Source organism: Heliangelus exortis, chromosome 6 (genome assembly GCF_036169615.1).
Source record: "Heliangelus exortis chromosome 6, bHelExo1.hap1, whole genome shotgun sequence".
Classification (NCBI taxonomy): Eukaryota; Metazoa; Chordata; class Aves; order Apodiformes; family Trochilidae; genus Heliangelus; species Heliangelus exortis.
The window spans coordinates 25,894,472-25,920,658 of NC_092427.1; the positions used below are offsets into that span (position 1 = coordinate 25,894,472).

General features: G+C 36.7%; 1 protein-coding gene across 2 annotated transcripts in view; it reads left to right on the forward strand.

Annotated features, from left to right (window-relative positions):
* OLA1 (Obg like ATPase 1) overlaps nt 1-24,716 on the forward strand; it is a 99,596-nt gene extending 74,880 nt beyond the window's left edge. For both annotated transcript variants that reach the window (XM_071747316.1, XM_071747317.1), the window contains exons 8-11: nt 17,047-17,187; nt 17,870-17,966; nt 20,026-20,148; nt 24,193-24,716. In XM_071747316.1, the coding sequence (XP_071603417.1) occupies nt 17,047-17,187; nt 17,870-17,966; nt 20,026-20,148; nt 24,193-24,294 (463 nt within the window). In that variant the 3' untranslated portion in view covers nt 24,295-24,716. The remainder of the gene's footprint in view (nt 1-17,046; nt 17,188-17,869; nt 17,967-20,025; nt 20,149-24,192) is intronic.
* Nucleotides 24,717-26,187: the final 1,471 nt, after the last annotated feature.

Genomic DNA, 26,187 nt, shown 5'->3' on the forward strand with positions numbered 1-26,187 from the left:
CAGTTTCCTTTATTTTCTGTTCTGTTGTTGATCCTCCATGAGAGGAAACTACTAGACACTGTGTAGTGTTTGCTCTTCATCATTGCCACTTGCCTCTGTTTCACTGTTTTATGCCTGTATTCCAGCTTATGCCAACCAAAATGGAACTGTATTGCAGAGATCAGTAGGCACTTTTCTTAGAAATTATATTCAGTGATTATATGTGCCTTTTGGTTTAAGGTAAAACCTTGGCTTGCAGAAATATTTTCTATTTTTCATGAAAGAATAGGAGCTACAAGAAAAGAGACATACACTTCCTTGCTCTATTTTGTCTTTTGATTGAGAATGACAAAAGAAGTAAAGGGGTATACATTTGTGAGATTGATTTCTACCCCCTTCTTTTTCAATATTGAGATTAATTGTAATAAAATCCATTCACAGATTGCAGAAAACACTAGCTTTATATCCTTTTTTATGATATGTACTGTGTTTTATTTTTGTGGGGGCTTTAATTCTCAACTACTGTAGACATACCGAAAAACAGAAAAAACGTCGCTGTTACAAAGTTTTGTTTGAGCTTTTTAAACTGAGTGATTAGCAGAAATAATGACCCTGTCAGCCTTAATCACATTAAAATGTGGTTAACATCATTTAATTTTTTCCACTTAATATGCGAAAATTTCCAGTAGATTTGCAGTGAAGGCCATTGAAATTCCATTAGAACAAGAATAAAAATTTCAGGCATCATTTATTCAGAGAAGGAATAAAGGTCTCGACTGAAAACTGCTGAATCTTTCTATTAGGGAAACTATGAATCATTGCATTGAGCAGTACCTTCAGCTTCTATAGTACTGAATCTGGGTTGCTTCTGAATGAATGGAAGTGTGGTGCTTTTTTGAAAATTGAAGCATGTAAGTTTTGCACAAATTCAGTAGGTGCTTTCCCCATAAATGTATTTAGTATTTTATGTATTATGTAGTATTTTATAACTGTTAGCTGGGGTAATATTTGTGTTTTAGGCATCTCATCACCGAAATTCCATACTTTGCATTATTTTCATTTTAAAAAATAGTATCCTCTTTCTGATTGATAAGTAGTGTGTAGTTGGGGTTTCTTTGTGGTAAACAGCAAAATGAGGACACATGCAGCTACAGCTAGAATATTGAGTCGTGTCAAGTCTCCTGCACTCCTGGCATTTCTTGTTGTATGCTCCAATGGTGTGTACCACAATCACAGCATAGAATAACAAGATAAACATGCTAGGGAACCTATCAACTACATCTTTTTCTGAGAGAAATTTATATTTCTAGGAAGGATGCAGTGTTAGCTTTACTGTGAGAAGCTTTAATCTGATAAGTGAAGGCAATAGAAATACAATTGTGTCTTCTGTGCTTTTCTAGGCTCTGCTGAAGGGTTTGTATTGAATACTTCTTTAAAACAAATATTACTGTATGTATCTGATAAGAAACAATACCTTTACTGAATTCTTTTTGTGTCTCCGGTACGTTAGTAGCTATACAGTAGACTTTATTTTCTTTTTTTTAAAATGGTAGTTTGTTCCTGAGCCTGGCTGTTTTGCATCTATTACTTAATTACTTTTTCCTCATCTTATTGAGAAAAGTCATTAAATGCTTTGGTTTTGTGCAGAACACAAATTTTAAAATTTCAGTAGTTGTAGGATTTTTAAAAAAAATGTAAGAAAGTAGAGTGGTAAATGTAGTGCTAAATACTGTGAGATACACAGTGGCTAAAGCATTTGTCTTTGAAATAGCTGTAACTAAAGAACTGAGCAGACACAGCAGGAATTTGGAAGTGCTTCTGATCCAAATGTTACCTCTGTATGTTGAGGAAGGAAGGACACTGAGTAGGAGTTGGGTCCCTGGCCAGGACCAGAATTGTGAACCCCCCAAATGAGATAAAAAGAAGCAGGACTGTGGGAGTTAGCAAAAACTAGAGTAGGAAGAAGGTGTGAACTGAATGAAGAGATGTAAGTTTTGTGGGTCACATTTGGAAGCACCTAGCTAAAGAGCTGTTGGAGCAGGATGGAATGTTTTGAAGACTGGAGAGTTACACTGAGAAACCAGAGTGAGCAACAGGATGTGAAGAACTGTTGGATGGGATGGGAAAGGGGCCATATTTTAGAAGAAGGGTTGGAAGAGACTGTACTCACTAAATTTTGCTCCTTATAAAGCATGTCATGAAATTCAGAGGTACTGTGTCTTTTTGTTTCTGTGCTCTCGGCAAGTATCTGTGACATCTTAGAGCAGAACACCTTCCCTTGTGTAGCTTCTCATCTGTTACAGGAGTGAATGTGAACTGTAGCTCCATTAGCTCAAAGACAGAGTTGTGTAATGGTATGTAATGAGTGCATTCAGTTTATAATTTAACATGTTTATTGGTTTGGTTTTTTTGTTTAGAAATTGGAAATTATGTATGGCTATATTAAGTATTTTAATGTTGCATTGAGAAACACTGAAGTTACAAAACATCAGAACGAAGGCTGCCAATGCACCCTGCCCCAGTGAGCTGGCTGCTCATGGGTATACCAAACATCTCCCTGTCCTTTACAATCACCCTCATCTTGCTCCATGCAAAGATTAAGCTTGCTCTTAATGCAATAGGGCTGAGTAGGGTGGAAGACTTCTGATGATGGGATTCCCTTCCTCTGGAGCAGAACTGATACTGACATAGAACTGGAAGAGGACAAGGGCTGGCTTTATCTTAAAGGCATTTTACATGCCTGGAGATCTGGTGATGGAGAACTGGATTTTACTTCTGTATCTCACATTTCTGCCTGGGGTGCCAAGGAAGAAAACACACATTTTTAAAATAAATAATATTCTAAATTTTCTTAATTTGGATAAGTAGGAAAACAAATTCCAGTGTTCTCATTAGTGCTATTTTTAAAAAACTACCTTGCACAAATTTTGAAATTACTGCCGAGCTTTGGTACAAGTACTGCAGTACCTCTTCTTCCATGCCCGTGCTCTCCTCATGGGTGGTACTGGTAACTATACATCATGTCAAGGGCTACTTTTGACTTCTATTACATTTTATTTTGGAAGAGCAGAAATCCTGAAGACCAGTTTTCTGAGAGGCTGAGTTCTGAAGTCTGGTTTTCCAAGAGTTTGTGTCTTGTTTCCTTACAGCAGTGATGCCCAATCTCTACTCACTTGAAAAAGCAGTGGCATGGTGTGCTGAGCAGCAGATACCATCCTGGGAGGACTTTTTGCTTGATAGTCATTCTGCCAGACTGATGCTGCTGGCTAGCTGCAACCAAGGCAACTGTGTAATGATTGAGGTCTTCCTTTTCTCTAGTGGAGACGCTGGCTTTTTACAAAACATGTGGGAACTTGATTTGTATGATACTGAGACTGCTTTGTCACACTTTTGCATTTCTGGTAGCTTTTATATACTTCTGAATTCACCAAGTGTGGTGCTTCCTTGTAACTTTGTGGTAATCCCCAAATAACTGTAATCTCACCTCTGCCTTCAGTACAGAACCAGTCATTGCTGGTAGCTACCTATTATAATGATTTATATAAATTAATTAAGGTGTGTTTTTTTAACAGCAGCTGATTGGTTTGCACTTAGTATTGGGAGGCTGTTCACGGAACCTTGCCGCTGTCTTGGGTTGAAAATGTTCTACTAATTTCCAGCCTATGTATTTCCATGGCTAGTTTATTTCATTGGTGGTTCTGGCAGCTTTGTTCTGTAGATTAAACAGTATCTAATGTAATTGGTGTTTACTTCCAGTATTTATTTAAAGCAGGCATTATCAGTTTTCTCTCTGTGTCTGTCATTAACATGAGGTTTCCATTCCTCTGCTGATTTTAGAGCTGTTCTGAATTTAGCTGACCACAGCTGCACATAGGACTCCAGATGCTTTCATGAATACCTTATATGCAGACCTAATTTATCCTGTTTAAACAGAGGGAAGCATTTCCCAGTAGGATCTGTAGGTTGCATTTGTCTTTTCCTTGTTGTGTTGTCTTGGTGGCTTAGAGATGCTCTGAAGAAGACTTCACCCATCATGATCCCCCTTCTGTGTCACTTCCAATTGATGATGATGATGACTTTCCTCGAGGAAAATGTCTCCTGCTGTTGTATCAAATGTAAACATTGCATGCAACTGTTGTTTGTGTCAAGATCATTAATGTTCTTAAACAATATCAGCCCTAAGTTTGATACTTGTGAAACTTGATGAAGGATATCCTTAAACACCAGTTTGTTCTTCTGTTAACAGATCAGTCTGCACAAATCCACCTCCCCCTCTTCTCTGGCGGAATAAGTAGTTTCACAAACAACACAATATGAAATACTTTATAGATGTATTTCTCCTGCATAGAAAATTATATCTCATATCAATGAGAGAATAAATTTATCACAGGATGCTTTATTTTTCCTTTAAACAGAATTACTTGTGTTTACCAAGGTTATTTTCTATAATCATTTCTTCTTTGATGGTGTCATTGCTCAACCAAACTAAGTGTAAAATACCATTGAATCTGTCTGTTGATTAAGTGACTCTTTGGTGGAGAAAGTAGTTAACTATCATGTCCTAGAATAACTGCCCACTACGGTATTTTTCCTTTGGCTAGGACATTTCTTTACTATTTATCATTTAGTAGGGTTCTTGCCTGTTCAGCAGGCCTTTTCCAAAATTAAATTCAATGGCACTTCTAAAGTAGAAGGAGAATATTTGTGCATCAAATGGTGCTTTTCATTGGTTGCTGAAACCTTCTTAGAACTCATGCTAGAGAGAGTGATAGCTCTAAGCAAATAAGCAATGTTTCTAATAGTAAGAAAACATCTGGATGCAAGTTGAATAATTCACAACTTCACCATTGTTCTGGGTGTATGTGTTGCTTTAGTCTTCAGTTGCATGATTGGGTACTGTTTTGAATAGAAGGGGTGAATATACAGAAAGTAGAAATTATTTTATAGAGGCTGTTACAAGTCTAGATTCTTTTTTACTTGAGGGCTGATAATGTTTTAGATCAATCTTCAATAAGAATGCACATTTATGTCACAGGGTTTTTTTGTTTTTCGGTGTAACTGTAGATCAGAACACATTCCTGGTACTATATCCCATGCATATTTGAACTACTTGGAAAAAGTGAAATGATGTGATGTTTAGCTACAGAGAAATGTCAAAAACAATGCATTTATATGATATGAGAGATTTGCAAGCGCAAGCTAGCAATTGATATTAATATTATAATTAGCTCTTTCTACAGCCTGTTTTTTATTCATGAACATTTTCATTTATGTTGACAACTATCATGTATGCCACTACACATGGAGGCTTTTCTTTACTCAGAGGAGACTAAACATGAATTAGTATGTTTTTGGGTTTCTGTTCTGACTTTCCATTGAGAAATGGTTTCTGGGCCAAGTGATAAAAATTAAAATATCTTCTATTTTAGGTTTGACGTTTTCATCCTGTTGTTGTTAGTGCTAGTGTTTGTAAGGGTGAAACAGCACAGAGCACTGGAACTTCAAGGTGGAGCTTCTTTTCAGTCAAATAGTTTTTTGTTGTTAAAATTGCTGGGGGCAATGCATCATAATTCCATAATTGATAAGAAAATTTAGATAGGTGAACTAGTATTTTTATAATAAATAAATATTAGTTTTGTGTTTGCAAATAAAGATATCTTTCACACACCCACCCACAGAATAGGAGTATTTATTTCTGACAGAAATTCACTTCATTCCATTTTTAGCAATAAAAATTTTCATGTCTAACAGATCCTTTACAGTCTGTCAGATAAATGGAGTGTAATTTCAGACACTGATCCAGATACTTATTCCTGTTTCTGAAAAAAACCCCTCAAAGTTAGTTGTTCCCCTAGGACAAGTATGTTTTAGTAGATGATTCAGATATTGATTTTTTTTTTTTCATTTCACCATAGTTTAGACAGATAAACAGACTGTGTCTGTAGAACTGAACATTTTTGTGACAGCTTTTCAAATTAGTGAAGTATATTTTATACAAGGCATCTCTGCACACTGTGGAAATCCTTAACTCATTTGGTGTTTTACTTGGACATGGACGTGTTCATGTGACAGTACAGTGTATGCTGTTGTATTTATTAGACAGTATTTTGGGGAAATGTGTCAGCAGGAGGTAAGACTGGAGCACACCACATAATTTTATGTACGCATCTTGGGCACTTAAGGTCAGGGTTAGTTTTTAAAGCAGCCTTATGAAAAGGGGAGAAGGAAGATGCTTTAAGAAAGTGAGAACAGGAGCCCTAATTTAAGTGCTCTGAATTGCCCTCAGAAGAGCCTCCTGCTTCATTAACCATACAGGGAGCAAAGCAAATTTAAGTACCTAAATCAGGTGTCTGAAATTAAGCTTTGTATTCTTTGAGGTGCTGTATTTTGAATATTAACCATAGAACTAAAGAGCTCTCTATACTGAGAGCTTAGATGATGTTCTTTCTCTCGTTAAATATCAGAGTTAATTTCTGATTTACTGAGTAGCATACTCCAGCCTAATAACAAGTTTGGTCCTTTCTTCAGTAAGGCCTCCATCCCTTCCAACTTAGTGCAGCATCACCAGCTGCTGTTATTCTTACTACTAGTCTTGTTCAAGTTGTTTCTTAAAGCATAACTCATAGTATCATGTTATCACAAAATGTTAGTTCTTGGTAATGGTGTGAGGGGACAGAGGAATAAGCAGGGTTTATCATCTTAAATCTGAAGCTTTTTTTAGGGTAATATTTGACTCTTGAAATTTGAATACTTGCAGAGTCCTTAACAGCTGATGGAGGGAGGAAGAGAGCATTTATGTGAATTCTGTGATCTGGAGGGACTCTGCAATTAAGATCACACAGACTAATTCTGGAGAAGCAAGGAAGGCTTCTCCTCTATCATGTGTGAGCTGGAGAGGGTACATCACTAAGAGAACTGAGATGGGAATATTCTGACCAGGTTTGTTTAGGTTTCATTAAAGTATGTGACCTTCTGTGAAAGCCAGAATTAACACCTTGCAGTCTGTATTTGTCTTGCAGTCTGTATTTGTTACTCATCGCAGCATTTTTAATTGGCACTAGTGGAATATATTCCCAATTATTCTTTATATAGGCTCTTTATAGGCTCTTATTTAAAGAGTTGCTAGTATGTATTTATTTCATTATGTGAAAGTTTCATGAGGAACGTATTTTTTGTTAGGATATAGTGTTATATTTGCTTGTGTGCACACAGTATGTAGAAGAATCGAATGTAAATTAAAAATGGTTTTGTCCATTGTCCATTTCTTATAAAGTTTCTCTTAAGGCATCACATGTTTTCTGATAAAATATTCTCCTTACTTTTTTATGGTATTGCTTATTTGTAGGTTTGCTATAATAGCATTGATATAAATTGTCCTACCTTTTTTGTACAAGACCCTTCAGTTTGCCATGTGATATAAGAAGCTCTGCCAATAGACAAAATTATCATGCTGTAATGTAAACCTGACTATGAAACAGGGATTCTTCCTGATGATCTCTAGCAGAATCTCAATCCTCATCCTTTTGCATGTCCTGTGACTGAGATTTGCTCCTTCTGCTGTAATTTACAAACAGACATTTCTTAAATTATTTTGTTGTTGTTTTCAAAATAAAACTCTGTTTTCAAAACTTCAAAACTCTGCTTTTCATACATGATAGAAGAAAGAACAACAAGATTTGACTATCCAAAGGCATTTTTTCAGTGCAGAGCATATGTGCTTCAAGGGGAGCCTGTTATGCTGCAACTACGAACTGTAATGTGCATGATTTGTTGCAGTCAGCATTGTTATGCAGCCTCATCAGTAGTTCAGTCTTCACTGTGCTTGATGGTCGCTGACAGCAATAGCTATGGTTTGTTTGTTTGGAGGGTTTTTTTATGTTTGTTTGGTTTGGGGTTTTTTGTTGTTTTTGGTTTTTTTTAAATTAAGACAGAATTAATTTTCAGAAATAGCAGACCAATGAGAAGTCAACACTGTAAGGCTTTCGTATCCCAGCAGGTGCTCCAGCAGCAGTGTAGTAGCATTTTAATTATTGTTTAAGTTCTAATGGGGTTTGATCACTTTAATGGAGAACACAGTTTGGATAAAGAGGTAATTCTGACGTCTTTAAAATTAGACCAGAAACAAGTGTTTTAAAAATGGATTTTGAGATCTGTATTCTTCATAAATTATACTTCTTACAAATGTTTAAAATAGAGTTACCTTGACTGACCTTTTGTTAGATAGAGTTTGCTGTATATAGTGCTGAAAAATCTCTTATTGGGAGCTCTTATACAGATTAGTTGGAAAAGTAATTTTGGATTATTGTACTTCTTCCGTAGAATCATAGAATGGTTAGAGTTGGAAGGGATCTCTGCCACCTTTTTGGGCAACCTGTTCCCCCTCAGCATAAAAAAATTCTTCTATATATCTAGTCTAAATCTATCCTCATTAAGTTTAAACCATTACACCTTGTCCTGTTGCTACAGGCCCTAGCAAAAGGTTAGTCCCCATCTTTTTTGTAGCCCCTCTTCAGTTATTGAAAGGCTGCTATAAGGTCTCCCCAGAGCCTTCTTTTCTCCAGGCTGAACAACCCAAACTCTCTGATCCTTTCCTCATGGGAGAGGTGTTTCAGCCCTCTCAACATTTTTGTGGCCCTCTTCTGGACCCTCTCCAACAGGGTTTTTCCATGCCTTTCCTCTGCTGAGGACTCCACATCTGGACACAGTACTCCAGGCTGGGTCTCACCAGAGTGGCATAGAGGGGAAGAATCACCTTCCTCACCCTGCTGGCTGCTTTCTCTGTCTTTCCACCATCTTGGTAGTTTTTAATTAAAACTTGGTTGTAGGTCAGCAATGTTATTATGCATGCATTATTTCTCCTAATTATAAAAGTATTTTGTCCATTAACTGCTATACTCTATTTACAGGTAATATAATGTTCTGTGGTATTACTTCTTTCACAGTTTCAGTATACCTTGCAAACCCCCCCAAAAAGAAATGTTTTATGTCAGTTAAGCCATATCTTTGTAAGAAGTACTTTCAAGAAGTGGGGTTGATAGTATGAAGTTGTGAGGTGTTATTTCTGTGTGTGCTTTTCACATACCATTAAACAGCTAATATCTCCAGGTAGCTTTCTAGTCCAGATAAACTGATCACTGTATACTAATTCCATGTTTTATTAGGCAGTTTGTTAACAGAATTGTGTCATGAGGGCATGAAGTACTTTCATATGAATTTCCAGGATATTGCCTTGGTTTTCCCTCCTGTCATTTAATTTTTTTTTCTGCCTTTAAGAATCTGTTTTTCAGTGATCTCATGGGATAATTTTCACTTCAGAGTCACGCCATTTACAAGCATTCTCCAATAAAATCTGCCAAAATTCCTTATTGAACTTGGCTTCATGCCATTGCTCTTTTTCTGATGGTAGGCTAACTTAAGACATTTCCATCCTTGGCATCCTTTTCTTTAGTTGTATTGGCACAACCAGTTGTAAGGATACATGGGAAAGTGAATTGGTCCAGTTTGAAAGAAAAGACATGGGAAAGGCAGATATGAAAGAAATAAATTTTCACTCCCCGCTTCCCTCTCCCTTGCCCCCCAATTTTATGATTTTTTTTTTTTTTTTTTTCCAGATTATTTTTGTTGGTTAACATCTTGAATATGCTGCAGGGAGTGCTGGCCTCTCCTCCCTGTGCAGCTGGTGTCAGAAAAGCAAGTGTGACATCTAGATGGAAAGGGAATGGAATAAGAAACTTGTGTCCAAGTTACAATAATATATCTTTAGATTCTGGTCTGTAACATGAACTAAAATAGTAGGTGCAATACTGGTCACCCCATCTAATAAAAGATTTTGCAGAATTACAGGGGATTTAAGATAAAGGCAGTGATAGAGATCAAGGTCCTGGAAAAACTTGCTTTGACACACATGAGGCAGAGAGCCTGGGATTACTTATGTTTCAAAGGAGAATGTTAAGGAAAGTTATGAACACAGCTGTAAGAAATGGCAAAAGACAGTGTTGATCAGGAACTTCTTTTCTTGGTACAGTATCAGTTGAATCATAGAATCATAGAATGGTTTGGGTTGGAAGGGCAGGAACACCTCCCCACTGGAACAGGTTGCTTGAAGTTCCATGCAGTCTCTCCTTGAACACTTCCAGAGACTGGGCAGCTACAGCTTCTCTGGGCAACTTGTTCCAGTCTCTCTCCACCCTCACAGCAAAGAATTTCTTCCTAATGTCTAACCTAAATCAACCCTCATCCAGTTTAAAACCATTACCCCTTGTCCTATCATTCCATGCCCTTATAAAAAGTCTCTCCTCAGCTTTCCTGTAGGACCTTCAGGTACTGGAAGGCCATTATAAGGTCTTCCCGGAGCCTTCTCCAGGCTGAGCATCCCCAACTCTCTCAGCCTGTCATCACAGGAAAGGTGCTCCAGCCTCCTGATCATCTTTGTGGCCCTCCTCTGGATTTGTTCTAAGAGCAAGTAACCTATTACAATTAAGTTTAAAAGTGCAGTAGCATGAGGTACTTTGTGTACCTATTCTGTCATAAGGTGTGTAAGATCATGGCATGTGGTACAAGTCCCCAAAAATGTTGTGGTAGAGGATTTTAAAGACTATTCCACTGTGTGTTTCAAGGCTCAAGTCAACCTGTGTTGGAGATGCAAGTTGTGGGGGGAGGAAAGGAGAAGTGGGAAGTGGCCTGTTGAAATGTAAGGTTTGCTGTGTTCCTCCTGGCCATTTGGGGAAGGGGAATTTAAAAAAAATCATAAATGTCACTGACAAGTTGAAATGGGATTGCCTAGGTTGGTAACAGGTACTCCCAAACCCTCTGTAGATTTGTCATCTTCATGAACAGCAAACTGTGGGGAAGAAAGTACCTTTTTATTCTTTACTGTTTTCCTCTTTAGTCTTCCTTTATTTTCATGGAGTGTAAGAGGAAAAGGGTACCCTAAAAAAGGCATTAAGAGTTCAGCATGTTAATTTCTGACATCTGAGTACCACCTGGGCTTTCTGCTTCCTGTTCTAAACTTCTGCCACTGAACTATCATGTGATGCAAAATTATTGTATATATTGGTTTCACCATTTTCACCATTCTGTTCTTTGTTGGTTATATAAACTTGGACTTAAAGCTTACTGAAGCTGTGAATGTTTCTTATAAGAGTACATGTGTATATGCATCTCTGTACAGCACTGGGAACTTGGTCTTTGTGAAGTCTGTGCAAGTTAACAGCAGAAGAGAGGGACATCACTCGTGACCTGTGTCACTCAGTACTGGTGCTCAGGTGAATTAGGTCTTCTCCCATCCCACCAAATCAGCTAAGTCTGGCCAAAAAACTATAAAATAATTTTTATTTTTAATTGCCTAATTTATCATCATTCAGATAAGTTGTGGATAACGGGTGGGGCTTCAAAAAAAGCCACAAAGAGGAAAGAAGAAATAAGACTTTTTAAGTCAAGGAATTTTCCTTTAATTTCAAGAAAAATGTTGGAATAATTCAACTGTTTTTAATCACCAGGAAGCAATCTAGTTCTATTTATAAATTCATGTTTGCTGTTACTTGTCTAAATTGTCATTTAACTAGTATTTAGATACATTTAATGGTCTTGCATATGGTGGGAAAGTGTATTCCACAACATATTGAGTTATTTATTAGGCCTGTAAAAGGTTTCAGTGCCATACAACATGCTCATAAACAGGATAGGGAATATTGGCTAGAAGGAAGCTACTGGAAGTTCAGTGTAAGAGACTGCTGGAAGATAACACACAGAGCACAGTTATCAGTGGTTCACTTTCCAGTGGAAGAATATCTCATTATAAGATCTGCAGGAACAGCTGCTGGTTGAAGACTGTTACTTATTTCCATTAATGAGCTCGGTGATGAGCATTCTTGTTAAATCTGCAGATGACCCCAAACTAGGAGATGTCCAGGTATGTATAGAACAAAATCAGAATTTAGGAGCATCTCAAGAAATAGAAGAAATCATTAGGAAAGAAAGAGCTAAGGTGCAACTTCTGAGAATTATTTTATGCAGGAGTAATCAACTATGGAAATATAGTATTAAGAACAGCTAGTTAAGCAGGGTCATACAATAAGTTATAAACTGAGCATGAGATAATGTTGCAGTGCTATAAGAAGAAAGCAAATGTTAAACTGGGTTTTATAAAAATGAAAAAAAAAAATCCTCTAGCTTTTTTTAATACTTGTAAAACATTATTATTGAGAGCTCTGAGGAGAGTAGTAGGTGCTGCATGCTTCCAGGAGCTTTTAGACCAATTGGAGAGTGTCCAGAAAAAGGTTCAAAGTTAGAAGTGATGAGTGGCTTACAAGGAAAGCTCAAAATAGAAGAAGGAAGACCACACAGCTTTTAGGTGTGTGAAATGTGGCAGTAAAGAAATAGTGGGTGTGCATTCCCAGTCCATAATAGGCTCAGTTAGACCAATGCGTTTAAATTGAAATACAGGTGGCTTTGGCTGCATGTATGGAAAGCTGGGGAACAAAGCAGTAAACAGACTGAGTTTGGAAGGTTTTAAAAATCCAGGGTTGCTCAGAACTGCCAATGAGAAGAGGCTGCTTGAATTGCTAGGTGGTCTCGTTCTCACTCCTATCTGCAGGTCTTTTTTTCCAGTCTTTTATATCTTTTGATCACTTTTGATCTTATTATCTACATTTGTTTCTTTCCTTCTTGTTGTGCTGTCTGGTATTTTCTTCTTCCCTGCCATGCTGTTTTGTTTCTGCTGATTTCTGAACTCGTAGTTCAGGCGTAGAACAGAAAAAGCAGTGGTTTCTCTTCGGTGTGTTAGATGGGGGTATTTTTTTGTCTTGTTTGTACAGAAGCATACTTTCACAAATCATTGTTCTTCTCAGGGGTCAGTTTTTCAGATCATCTTGTCTTGCAGGTGTCCACTGAGCTTAAGTTCTCTCTTCAGCTTCTCTCTTCCATCACTGCTTCTGAGTTCCATCTGAACTCTGTCTCTGTTCCCAGCTGGATCTCTCATGTGAAACTCTCAAATATTGATTTATAGTTAATGTATGTTCTGCAACTTTTTTACCTCTTTATTTTGGTTGTCTGCAGGATTTGATTTCTTCTGCCTCAGGAACCATCACCATTTGAAAGTGAAGGCACTCCCTTCTGCACAGTTCCTCTGTCTGGGCCTCTGCTTATTGGCCTTGTCAGTGAATACCCTCATTTTTAAACCTTTCTCTAAGATCTGTTCTGCATCCCAATTCAATGTAAGAAGCCCTGATCCTTTTGTACATGAAGTCACACTTCTTTTTTTCACTTTTTCCTTGTCAGACTGATGCAAAATTAAAAACTGGAATTCCCTTAAGTGTTTAATTTGTCAGATTTTGGGATCTAGTAGTATAGAAAACTGTCTTGGTCTGTACAACTTTTCTGAGTTAGTAGGAGATAGGCTGACATGGTTTTGCCCTTCCTTATCTCCTTACCAAACAACAGTAACAGTCTTAGGTGGATGTGAGCATCTTAATTTCTCTTTGCTGTTCTCACTGGGCAGAATTTTGAGTGCTGTCTTCACTTTGCAGTTGTTCAGGTCTGGCTTTATTTCTGTCAGTTTTGTTCTTAGGTCAGGTTTTTACAAAGGTTTTTGTATTTCTATTGGTGTTTTCAGTTCATCTTTTCTTCGAGCTTTTCTTTTTGCTATCACAGAATGAATAGTTGTCCTACTGTACCTAGGGTCTGTATTTTTTTCCAGAAAGGGTATTTTTTCAATTTCTGATTAATAGAATCAAATTTCTGTTCAGCAACCCTGTAAGAGTTGCTGGTGCACTCCTCCCCTGCACCAGGAGGCAGGAGGGAAGAACCGAACCACCTCCATAGGGAAAGGCTGTTGGATGTCCAGAAATGCTCTGCAAGATCCCTTGCTGTTATTATTCCTGTGTTTTATAATCAAATTTAGTTTTAACTCTACTAATAACTATGTTTTTAGAAACCTAATTAAGAAGGAGTATATTTTTAATTGCTTTTAATGTGTACATTGTTTTTAGATAGTTTTCATTTTACTTTTTCAAGAAGTGGTTTTTGTGAGTACATACTTGTTTCTTAAAGTAGTTCCAGCTGTTCATCATGGTCATTGGTTCTGCCAATTCTACTGTTTTTAATTATTTTTTAATTATTTTTTAAATTTTATTTTATTTGGTTACATTTTACTGTGTAGGGTTTTTAAAAAATTGATACTTTAAAAAAAAAAACATTAATTGTCTTTTCTCTTAGCCTTAAATCCAATACCCTTTGTGATTCATTATCAAGTATAGCATGAAATAATGGGGAGATGCTCCAGGATTTGCTTATCCAAGGCCTAAATGGGAGTACTAATCCTGTCCTTACACAGACATACAGCATTTTCATGGAAAAATTTCGTGCTCAAATAAAACAGACTTTGACATTAATTGTTACCATTTGTTAAGAGAATATAACCAAGTGTGCTACACTTGGTTATCCCTAACAGGAAAGCAAACTTGTACTGTTACTGCATTGATCATTAGTCAAGCATTTTTGCTTTGGGGAAGATTTAACTTAGAAATACATCACTATTTATATTTGAGTATTTACTTATTCTAGTTTTCTTTATTTTTTAGGGAATTCCTTGGTACTTTTTAGTAATTCCTGTGACACTGAAAGTCACAAAAGTGAAAGACTCAGGCAGAGAACCCGACTGCCTGTACAGAGGGGGATGCAGTACCTTATTCTTTTAGTGAGGCTGTAGCAGGTCTGATGTCAGTCACTTCAGAGACCTTTAGACCTCAGTGCTCATTTATTGCTAAAATGTACCAGCTCTGCTCCTGCATTATGAAGATCATCTGTCAACACTTTGAGATATTCTCCTTTGTTATTAAGCTTGTGATGCTCTACACTGTCAGGTTTTTTGCCAATTATAGTTAAGGTACAATGGTGTATTCACTGGATCAAAGTCTCACACTGGCGGTAGAGGAATGATTTGTAAGTCTTTATTCATCTGAATTGTACAATAGAATACCTGAGGAATGCAAATAATCCCTCTAAGGACTCAATAGAAAAGCTGTTAAAATGACAGTCGTAAGACTATTATTATTCTGAATTGGTGTTTTAGCCAAAGTAATTATTTCTTATCTTGTTGTTCCACAATAGTTCTTAGTATATTAGTTACAATGACCATATTTACCAAACAGAATGTGGATCCAATTTTTTACATCACTTCCATGCTCATTTCACTTTTTCAAGTTTGTGTGTTTCATTCTGTATTTGTATGTGGTACATTACTTAATTAGTCTAGAGACCAGTGTTAGATACTTTTTTAAAGAAAGTTGTATGCACAGATGTTGAAGTACACTTATGAATAGCAGATCCATTTCTAGGTAAATTTTCTGTAAAAGGTTAGCATCGATAATCTCTGGACTTTGATATGCAGCTTTTCTAGCCAAAATAAATGAGTTAACTATGTGTCAGTTTTAGAAGTGATGTTAAATATCACATGTCACGTTCAGAAATGTACCTTTATTGTGATTTTCAAATCAGGTGTTTTTAAGGCAATAGTGTTTCTGTATCAGCCTTGGATACCAGACTGTATTTTCATTGGGTAACTGGAGGAAAAAAAGATTAGTATAATGAGGATTGAAAACCACTGATGGGGTATTTACATAAGTAAATGATAGAAGTCCAGCCTTATATAACAAACGTGTGAAAACTGTTGAGTGAACTTTTATATTCTTTGTCCCATCTAAAACCCTACTCAGTGGGCCATGCACTTAATCTCATAATAGCTCTGATCCCCCGCTATTTTCTTTGACAAATGTGTGTTGATGAACTTGTGGTTCAGTTCATTTTTTCCTGAAGTGACATTTGCATTGATTATTTAAAGGTTTACAGGCCACAGTTTCAAAGCACTTCAGTATAATAGCAGTTAAAACCTTAGTCTAAATCTTGGAGATTAGCAGGTCTAAGAAAAGAACTCAGCAAGCATAAAACCCTGTGTTGTATGCTGGGTGCTTCAGGTCTGAAACATCTACAGCACCCAAAGTACTGTATTTTGTACTTTGTGTCTTAGTCTACAGGAAATATTCCCATGCCTCCCGAGTTTTCTTGCTGAGCATGCAGAGTTGTCATTCTTATCATTCGTACCTGTTCAGAAATAGTGCCCTGCAAATAACACTGAACTCTGTAGAGGTAATTTATGAGTATCTCCCTTAAATTAAAAATAAAAAGTATTGGCAGTAATTAATGTGGTACCTGTGTTTAAACACTCTTTAAGTATCAGCTATTGCTGCAAAGATTTTTCTTAATTTTTAATAGAATATTGAACATACAAAAACTAGTCCCATAAAGCTGTAGCTCTAAATTCATAGTTCTGTTCAGCTAAAAAAAAATAATTAGATGTACAGCAAACTGTTAGTGATACTGCCAGTTACTGAAGATTAATGGAAAATTTTATTCTTTATTTTAAAATTAATACTTAGGAAGTAGTATAGTATCTAGAAGCTTAGTCGTGGGGAGATGGGACAGGTGGGAGAAGCTGGCAGGAGCATGGCCCAGTATTCGTTAGCTGTAGAATATTCTAAGATCAGTAGCCAGAAAAAGCAAGGTGCTGCTTGCTGTCTAGGAGTTCATAGACTGTAGTGTTCTCTTCTGTCTGCTAATATCAGCTGCCCTAGCCACTGAGGTTTGTTTGGGTTTTTTAAGGAAAAAAAAGGAAAAGACGAGAGGAAAAACTGAAGACTGTCATTTTTACTGCATTTGATAAATATCACTCTTGGAAAAACGTATGTCCACAGATCTATGAAGTTGTATTCAGTTAGCATTTTAGATTTCAAGTATTTAAACTCTACCAAAAACGTAGTTACTGTCTCAAATTATGCTTATTTCTGATGGATTAAATGCCAGACAGAAACCAAGAAACAGTGAAATGTTAATGGAGTACACCTGAAGCAATTGCTGCCTGTTAATGCCTTGACCTTGGAAAGCAATACACAAAAAGATGGCATCATAAAACCGTGCAATTCTTATGAATATGTATGTGCTACTTGATAATAATGAATGTGGTACAGCCATGCATGCACTACAAGATAATGTTGTGCCCTTTGTTGTCTACAGGTTGATAAAAATTAAAGAGTGGGTGGACAAGCACGACCCGGGTGCTTTGGTCATTCCTTTTAGTGGGGCCTTGGAACTCAAGTTGCAAGATATGAGTGCTGAAGAGAAACAGAAGTATCTGGAAGAGAACATGACACAAAGGTTAATTAGCATTCATTTTCCCTACACTTTATTATCAACTATTTCCTTGCAGTAATTTAATTGCTTGCGCTGATAGAATAATAAATGACAGAGTAATTACCATTATAAAGAGAGAATCTTCTCCTTTCTTTACCATGAGACAGAGTGAAAAGATTTATTTTAAATTAAGTTTTTAACTGTCATCTGTCATCTCTGTACAGTGTTTTAATTATAACATAGGTATTAGTTATGTATATTTTTGAGAAGGAATGATCACCAAAACTATTTCGTCATCCACGGGGAAGAAAATGTTGCAGAAAATTTTTCCATAGTTTTTCTGAAGAACTGCAATGAATTGTTTCAATATTGAATATCAGTCAAGCTGCTACACTTTCATGACCTGAGACCTGGAAATTGCATGAGACCAAAAGTGCTGCCTGATAGGGTGATTTAAATTTATCCCATGTTTCTGTATCCTGCCAAATAAACAAATCAAAATACTGTCTTTATGATGCTGCCGTACAAAAGTAGTTCTTCTGAAGAGTTCAAAGAAATAGGCTACTGTGATTATTGGTGTGTTTAAAAGTAAAGCAGTGTCTTCAAAATATGTGATGTCTTTCCGTGTAGATTGGTTACATGGAGTATTTAGCTGTTTTATGTGTATATGTTGAGTGAACTGTATTAATGTGGCTTTTTTTTTCAGTGCTTTAGCAAAGATCATTAAGGCTGGATATGCAGCACTCCAACTAGAATACTTTTTCACTGCAGGCCCAGATGAAGTGCGTGCATGGACCATCAGGGTAAGATTCATACTTATTCATCAGCTATATCCAGTTCCACACTATTGAATTCAGATTGATATCACTGACTTTGAAGTTTGTCATGGTGGCGGTTAGCTAGTCATTACAGATGAGGTTTTTGTCCAGGATAACTTTAATTATTTGTGAGCTGCTGAACAGTGAAAGTGGAGCTGCATTGATTGAGGCAGGTAACAATTGATTCTGCCTATTACATAGTCTGAATTTCTTCATCCTGTAGAATCTGTCTACCCTCCTCCTGTGGTCAGAGATAAGACGTACCAGTATTGTGCTTGCTTAATCTGTGTGACTGGGTTTGTCTGCGGTGAAATTGATGTTGCTTTTCATTTTGTATTCACTAAGTTTGTTTGGGTTGCGGGTGGTTCATTCCTCCTTTGCTTTGCTCGGATTACATTTTCAGCAATAAAAGCAATATAACATCATTATATTCCTCATGGATACACAGTTGGGCTCAAAAACCTAAAGTCAGTGTGCAGTAATTCGGGTCTTTTACTGACTCACAGACCTGGTTTATTTTGGTAGCTTTATATGTTTATCCAGGAACTTATGTAATGCCTAAAATCATATTAGGAATTTTAAATATTGATGTAGAATGATTATAGCTGTAGAGATTGACTAATTTATTCCCAGAGGACATCAAGAGCTGAGCTGTAGTGGTTTGCCTTTGAATGTAAATATATTATAATATCAAGATTAGTACTGAAAAATATTTTGAAATGCACGTAGTTGCAAACTCTGTCTTAAAAATTACAGAAACGTTGACTTGTGGAGATGCAGATCTGTCACTGAGCTGTAATTTTTCGCATCAGTGTATTCAGTGCTGTGCAGTGAATTTTAGTGCTGTTTTTAATTTCATTCAATGGAATTAATTTGTTTTCATTAATCAGTGTAATTTTCAGTAAATTTATATTTCTATTAATACTGCTATGGAAGTTTGTGTATATGTTTTAGTATGTTATTTTCCTATAAGCATGTTTATTTTTTTTAGCATTTTCATATCATCACCCTTTTATAATCACTGCCAGTTTAAGTCCCTGAGATAGCTACCATAATAATATGCAAGCAGAAGTTTTGTTTTTCTGTTTCTTGCCATAGCTTTTCAAAGCACGTTCTGAAACTCCACTGTTTTCAGTGGGAGAAATGCTTGCTCTTTATTAGAAAATTTGAAAGCTGGTTTATCTTAAGACTGATTGTAAGGATCTTTGATTTAATGTGCGAAGATATTTAGTCAGGTAAGCATCAGTGAGTAGCCATATTAACCCAATACATCTTTTATTGTAAAAACTGTGCTTTACACTGTCAGACTCCTTAGCACTTTAACATGCTTTATTAAGCAGCCTTTAGGTCACCATTATTTCTCAAATTTCTCTCCATGGTTCTATGTGCACAGGATGTATGTCCTTGTAATTTAAAGCATGCAGTAATAATGCATTCTCCTCTATTGCGTAAACTTAAATCATCTTACAATAGTTGCCTGGGATTTTTTATTTTTTAGTGATTCAGTTGTTAACATTTTGTAAGAATAGTTACGTTGTTCTATGTTAGACTTACTAAAATAATTCTGAAATAAAAACAAGATAATATGTAAGTCTTGAGATCCATAAATTTTTACTACAAATGTGGTTCACCAATAAATGTTGTAATTTATTTGAAGTTATTTGAGTGTAAGTTAAAGGCTTGAGTAATTCAGATTTTAAAGTTATTTTAAAATCTTTATTTTCCTCACTTTCTATGTGGAGAGTGAGGGATCGAAGTGAATGCTACAACAAAACACTCTCAGAGCTTCTAAAATCAATACTAATGTTGATACCTATTAGGAAAAACAAAGCTGCCGTTCTCTAATACCAGTTGGTTTATCTGTGGCAAAGGCATCTATTTGTATGTCCCAGTATTGAGAATTACCCAGCTGCATGCCTGCCACCTTAACTGAGAGGAAACAAAGTTTCAGCGGATGCTGAAAGCTTATCAGAAAGGAGAAACCTCTTTCCTGCATTCAGTCTTTTAAAGGCAATTAATTTTCTTCCGGTCTTTCCTTTGACAGAAAGGGACGAAGGCTCCTCAGGCAGCAGGGAAGATTCACACAGATTTTGAAAAGGGATTCATTATGGCTGAAGTAATGAAATATGAAGATTTTAAAGAAGGAGGTTCAGAAGCAGCTGTCAAGGTGAGCTCCCCATCTTTTTCTTCTTCCTTCCTCCATGTGTGCCATTTTTCCATTTCACATCTGTTTGTCACAGGGAAGAAGTTACTGGTGCTAAGCAGATCTTAACAGTCACCTCTAGCAATAGACCAAAATCTATTTTCATCTTCAGAAAGAATTCAAATACACCAAGTTACCGAACAACTACTGCAACTCCTTCAGTATCCAAGATATGACAATTTATGGACTAAATGTCTACATTAAGACCAAATGCTATGCAGTTTTTTTTCTCTGTTTACGTCTTAGTGTGTTCAGAACTTAATAATCTTTCAGATTACCTTTTTCTTAAAAAATCATGTTTTTACAGTGAGATAGATTTTTTTTAATCTCCTCTAAAAGGAAAATGCAACAAACACAGAAAATCTATTTCTTCTAATACTGTGCCATCTTGTTTGGAGTTTGGAGTGAAGGTATTATGAATGTGGGATGCAAATTGTTAAGAAAATATCTAGTACCAACATGTACCTTTTTGATTTATTTTTTTTTCCAGGATTAGTAGATGCCACTCCTAAACTCCTATAGGCATAGTTATAATCATAAAATTTACTGTTTCAGTATTTAAATTCAATTACCCTTTGGTGTCTTATTCAAATACTAAAAAATACCATGGCTTACTTTTAATTGGTCAGGGTGCCAGTTGTAGGTGTCTGCAGTCTTCAGAAATACAGTGTGATAGCTGAAGTTTCCTAGCTGCTCTCTACTGAATAGACAGTGAAGATATTTAATGCAAAACTTTGTCCTGAGCTCATGCTTTTTTGTAGTGACACTTCTGTATTAAGAAAGAGTTTTATCTGCTTTCTCAACACTAGAGGGCAGAGACTGCTTGGGTGCCCAAAGTTGTGCCCTTCTTACAGCTGACGGATTATATTTGATTTGAAGTTATTAAATATGAAATGAACTCGTACATGCAAATAAATGTCATTATAAAAGCTGTAGTTCTCTGTGTTACTATTGCATTATTTCCACCTTCTGTAAGCAGAGAAACATTATTTCATACACATGCAATTTTTTGTTTGGTATTTTTGATGTTTTATTAAGATCTATATTTTATAAAATCGTAATTATAAAGCACATTAGTTTGATTTAATCAATTTCAGTATTTAAGGTTCCTACACTCTAAAATGTGTTAAAGAATTTAAAAGGCTCAGCTTTATTGTTTTCATTTGATAGCTTGAAAGGTATGCAAAAACTATGATTTCAAATTCATGCTTATTCTCAGTGGTATCACTAAGGAAGATCATACTGAGCAGCGGGACTTTAAATAGGTTTGTTTGAACCCCAGGAAGTGAGGGGAAAAAAATCCCAGTATAATTGGTTCGTTGCGGCATGTGAACTGCCTTATGAAAAGGGAAGTAGAGTTGTAGCTGTAAAGTGAAATCCCAGCTATAAATAAATCTAATATTCTGCAGTCAAAAACCACTTTATGTAACCAAGATTCAAATTTTGCCAGCAACAGTTTTTGATGTTCAAATCTGTTTTCCCTGAGAAGCTGCATCAGTTAATACCTGTTAAATTAATCTATAACTCTTTTGCTTGTATATTTTTATTTGCTTTTCACAGTGTGAGAGTCTAAACATCAAACTTCTGTAGCCAGATTATGCATGATTAATTTTTTATTGTTTTGAAGTACCTGTAAAGCAAACCTATTACTTGTTACTCCATTTTTAAATCAAGGTTAGAAAAAACCCCTTACCCTTAGAAATATGTGTTGTGTTACTCTAGGCTTTCCTAATTTGCATTTAATGCAATGTTTCTGGCCATACACAATGCTAATTACTTTTATGTTGCTGGTAAATTTCAAAATTAAATTTGGGAGCTTTTAGGAGTCAACTTAAATAACAGTGGTAATGGGAGTTGCTTGCTTTGTGTGTTATCGAGTTGATCGATTTTTAAGTTTGATTTTGTGTGTGTCTAACACCAGTACAGCATAACTAATTTAATGCCAGTGCTGTGAACTATACACTGAATAGCTCTGTGTGGGCTTTGTAGTCTACAGGGATATCACATTATTAGCAATCATATCTGCTTAGGCAAAGCTGGCTTCTACAGATGGCTGCTTTCAAGTGCAAATGAACTGGTTAGACGTGTCTTGTTTAATACATACTCAAGATTCACAAATGGGTATTGATTTTTTCAACCAGTGTTTCTGATAGCAATGGAAATGGATTAAATGGTCTCTAGAGAATTTAAAGGAACACTGTCACTTTTAATTAACTGTAAACCGGTAACAAAAATACACAAACTTGCATTAGTGTGTCAAAATCTCTTTTATTAAAGAAGTCTATGCTGCTGACAGTGTGCAATGGTGTGCTTAAAAAAATGCTCATTGTTGCTTTGTAGAAGTCAGATTTTTCTGCAAATCTTTGAGAGCAATAAGTGTATTGGACTGTAAAATGTCTCTGTACCTGTGCCTGCAGCTTATGCTTGCTGATGATTTTTACAGCACTGTTTTATTAGTGTTTATGCCATCAATTAGTCTAATTACTCTTGACTTTGAGCATTATTACCATCTTCAAAGGAAAGAACCACTAAGTCTACTTGAAAGTAAACCTTTTATAGTCTAAACAAATTTCCAGGAGGTGGAAATATAAAAACATTTGCAAAGTACTCTTTATTATTTATCGATAGTGTCATATGGGATAATTAGTGCTGCACTATGTATCTATTGTCCAGGCTATCTTACCTGCAGCTTTCTGTAGGCTAACGTAGCTGGTGACAATATTTAAGTAAGGAACAACAGCAACAAGGTTATCAAGCCTCTAAATTCCTAGACAGCAATATGGGGAAATGTGTTGCTTTACAGAGCAGGTTTTGTGAAAGAAAGGTGTCTAAGTTAACTATGTACCATTAATCTGATCTGTTCTACTGCAACTAAGGTCATTAGTTAACAGCTTTCCTGTAATGGGATCTTAGTATGCCACCACTGTGATAGTGTCATTGAGAATAATGGCACAGTGAGGTCTTGCATGGAAGCACTTTTCTCCTGCAAGAGAAAACTTCAAAACAGGAATGGTTATTGAACTAAAGCAGAAGCTCTCAACTTTTCCATATTGTAGATCACTTTTCAAGATAAATGCTTCTGCAGACCACCTCCCGCCCAGTCTGTCAATCCTAATACCACAGCTTCTCTGTAGCCTCTACAATACCAGATTTAATTATGATGAGATAAAGATAGAATAATATAATAATAAATTCTAATGCGGAGAGTACTGATATTTAATAGATTCCTTGCCTATTTTCTGCTCTCCTCAAGTACAGCATTTTCGTAATGAATTTCCTTTTCATGTCTTTGGTCTGTATGTCTTCTCCTGAATCCTGGTTTCACAGCCTATTGCTCTTATATCTGTCCTTCTGAAGCAAATTTCTTCTAAAGGAAATTTCTGACAAAAAACCCGAGCTTGTATTTTGTGCTCCTCAGTCCTTCATTATCTGGGCACAAGCAGACAAGAAAGCCCCGCTCGAAGCACAAGGCATGTTCAGTTGTGACTTTAGCATAGTGTTCCCATCTTTAGTTTTGACACTACTCGTGTGTCCAGCCACTCACAAGTACTTCATAGGCCAGTTCAATAGCCATGCAGCCACCATGCAAACTGTTGCCCGTTGCCCCTGCCAGCAATCCTGTTTTAGATTCATGCTGCCAGCATTTGCTATCTGCAGGTTTTTTAGATGAAGAAAAAGCCTGAAAGCTGGGAAGGAAAAAAAAAAAAAAAAAAAAAAGGAGTTGTTTTAGTGTCCTTTATCTTAAGACTTGCCAGGGTTTACATATTTACTGCTATATAATGCAGCTGGCATTTAAGCAGAACTGATTGAGTGAAGGTTAAATTATTTTTGTATGTATTTTATACATATGTAAAAGCAAATTCTGTCAGAATGAGTAGTGGCTGTCAAACTCAGATGCTGAATTAGTACCATTTCATTACCAAAGTGTATTTAAATAATTACAATTAGAAAATACTGTAAAATGCCTAATGAAATAACCCATTTTCCTTTTGTCTGTTCTGTTTACAGGCTGCTGGAAAATACAGACAACAAGGCAGAAATTACATTGTGGAGGATGGAGATATTATCTTCTTTAAATTTAATACACCTCAACAACCCAAGAAGAAATGAATATCAGATGTTGTTCATTGCTCAGAAATAAACTGTGCTGCTTCAAAAAGCACATGAATTTTTATTTAGGATGAAATATCTGGAAACAAAAAGCATACAGTTTCTACCTAGGGAACCTCCCCTCCCCCAGTGAAATTATTCTTGTTTGTTTTGAATTAAAATATGGCACCTCCAGCAAACATGCAAGTTCACTAAATGTGAACAGCTTTGCATTTCAAACGATTAAGACCCTACTCCAAATTGTAGAAGCTTTTCAGGAACCATATTACTCTCATGATACTTCATTAATCTCCATCATGTATGCCAAGCCTGACACGTTTGACAGTGAGGACAATGTGGCTTGCTCCTTTTTGAATCTACAGATAATGCATGTTTTACAGTACTCCAGATGTCTACACTCAATAAAACATTTGACAAAACCAGCCTTGGTGTGTTTGGGGATGTCTGTATTGACTGACTGTGGTGTGCTGAATGCGATACGGCACCTGGTGGATGCTGATTACAGAATTTTAAGACGTGTATGATACAGTAACTGGCAGTGTGGGGCAGCTGCAATTGTATCTCCAAAGTGAGTCTTTCATGGGAATCAGAAGATTAGGATGCCTATGATTTGTCTCAAAAAAGTTAATGAATTTGTAGATGGACATTCACTTGAAAGACGATAATAAGAAGGATGCAGTGTAAATTATTTTCACTGAAGAAAGGAAATATACATAGCAAAATCATGTTATCTTTGAGACTGAAGCTTGATTGCTCGAATAATTTTGAAAAAGTATTTCGTTCTTAGCCTGAAATTAATAAATTGTGGAGGCTGGAGCAGTGGTGCCTGATGTTGTGTGCTGTCCTCTCAGGGCTGGTTTTCAGGGCAGTGGAGGGTGACACAGATAGTGTTGTGAAGGAAAAGGTCACAATGTGCCAGGTAGGTGAGGTGTTCTGCTGAAACAAGGCTGCAGCTGAGAGGACATTTTTACCCCATTAACCAGGAGGGAGAGCAGGGAGAAGTAGCCTCTTGGGGTAACACAGGACAAGTTGTGGGGAAAAATAAAGCCACGTTTCTACTTTTAATGCAAGCAGCAGGATTGCCCTTACTTGTAGTATGCTTTATGTGTTTTAAAAGGCCTTTCTGAGGTGCCTGTGCCAGTGATTTCAGCTGCAGATTCTGTAGGGCTGGTGTAGAGTTGCTGATTTTACCTGTGGCTTGCTGGTGTGCCATACCTGTCTTACTCTGTGACAAGTTTGCTTGATAGAAACTTTGAAAAGGCTACATATCACTAGCTAACCTCCCCTCTGTATTTAAAATACTGGAAGGGCTGGCCATGTCCTGCTCCAAGGCTTCCCTTGAGATGCCATCTTTGAGCTTCATTGCTCATTTCTGAAAGAGTAAGACACGGGTCAGCCAGAGCCACGAGGCTCATTGTTGGAAAGTTGGCATCGTGCCTTTAATAGCACTGAGGAGAAAGACAAGGGAGGGCAGATGACTTCAATACCTAGTTGTAGATTTTGTTTTAAAGAGCATCTCTCTTTTTTCATGGTGGCAGGAGGGGGGAGGTGTTGTAAAGCAGGGAAATGAGGACTTTGGGTGTTTTGGAACTCTTGAAACTCTCTTTTGTGTAGTCTCCCTGGCTACTGTTTGTGCTTGGCATTATTTTGATGTTACGTAATCAAGAAAAGATTAGGACTACCAAATCTTATGTTAAAAGTTAAATCCAAAAGAAACCCGAGCCTATCTGTTTCTCTTGGAAGTCAGCAAGGTGCTAGTAACAGAGAGGGGCTCGTGCTGGGTTTTAGACACAATGAAAGGTGACTGAGAAGTGGAGTGTGTGTTGGTGAAAGAGAAGTTACTCCTTTACTGCACTCGTGCCTGCTGAAACATGTTCTCTTGTCCTGTCTGAG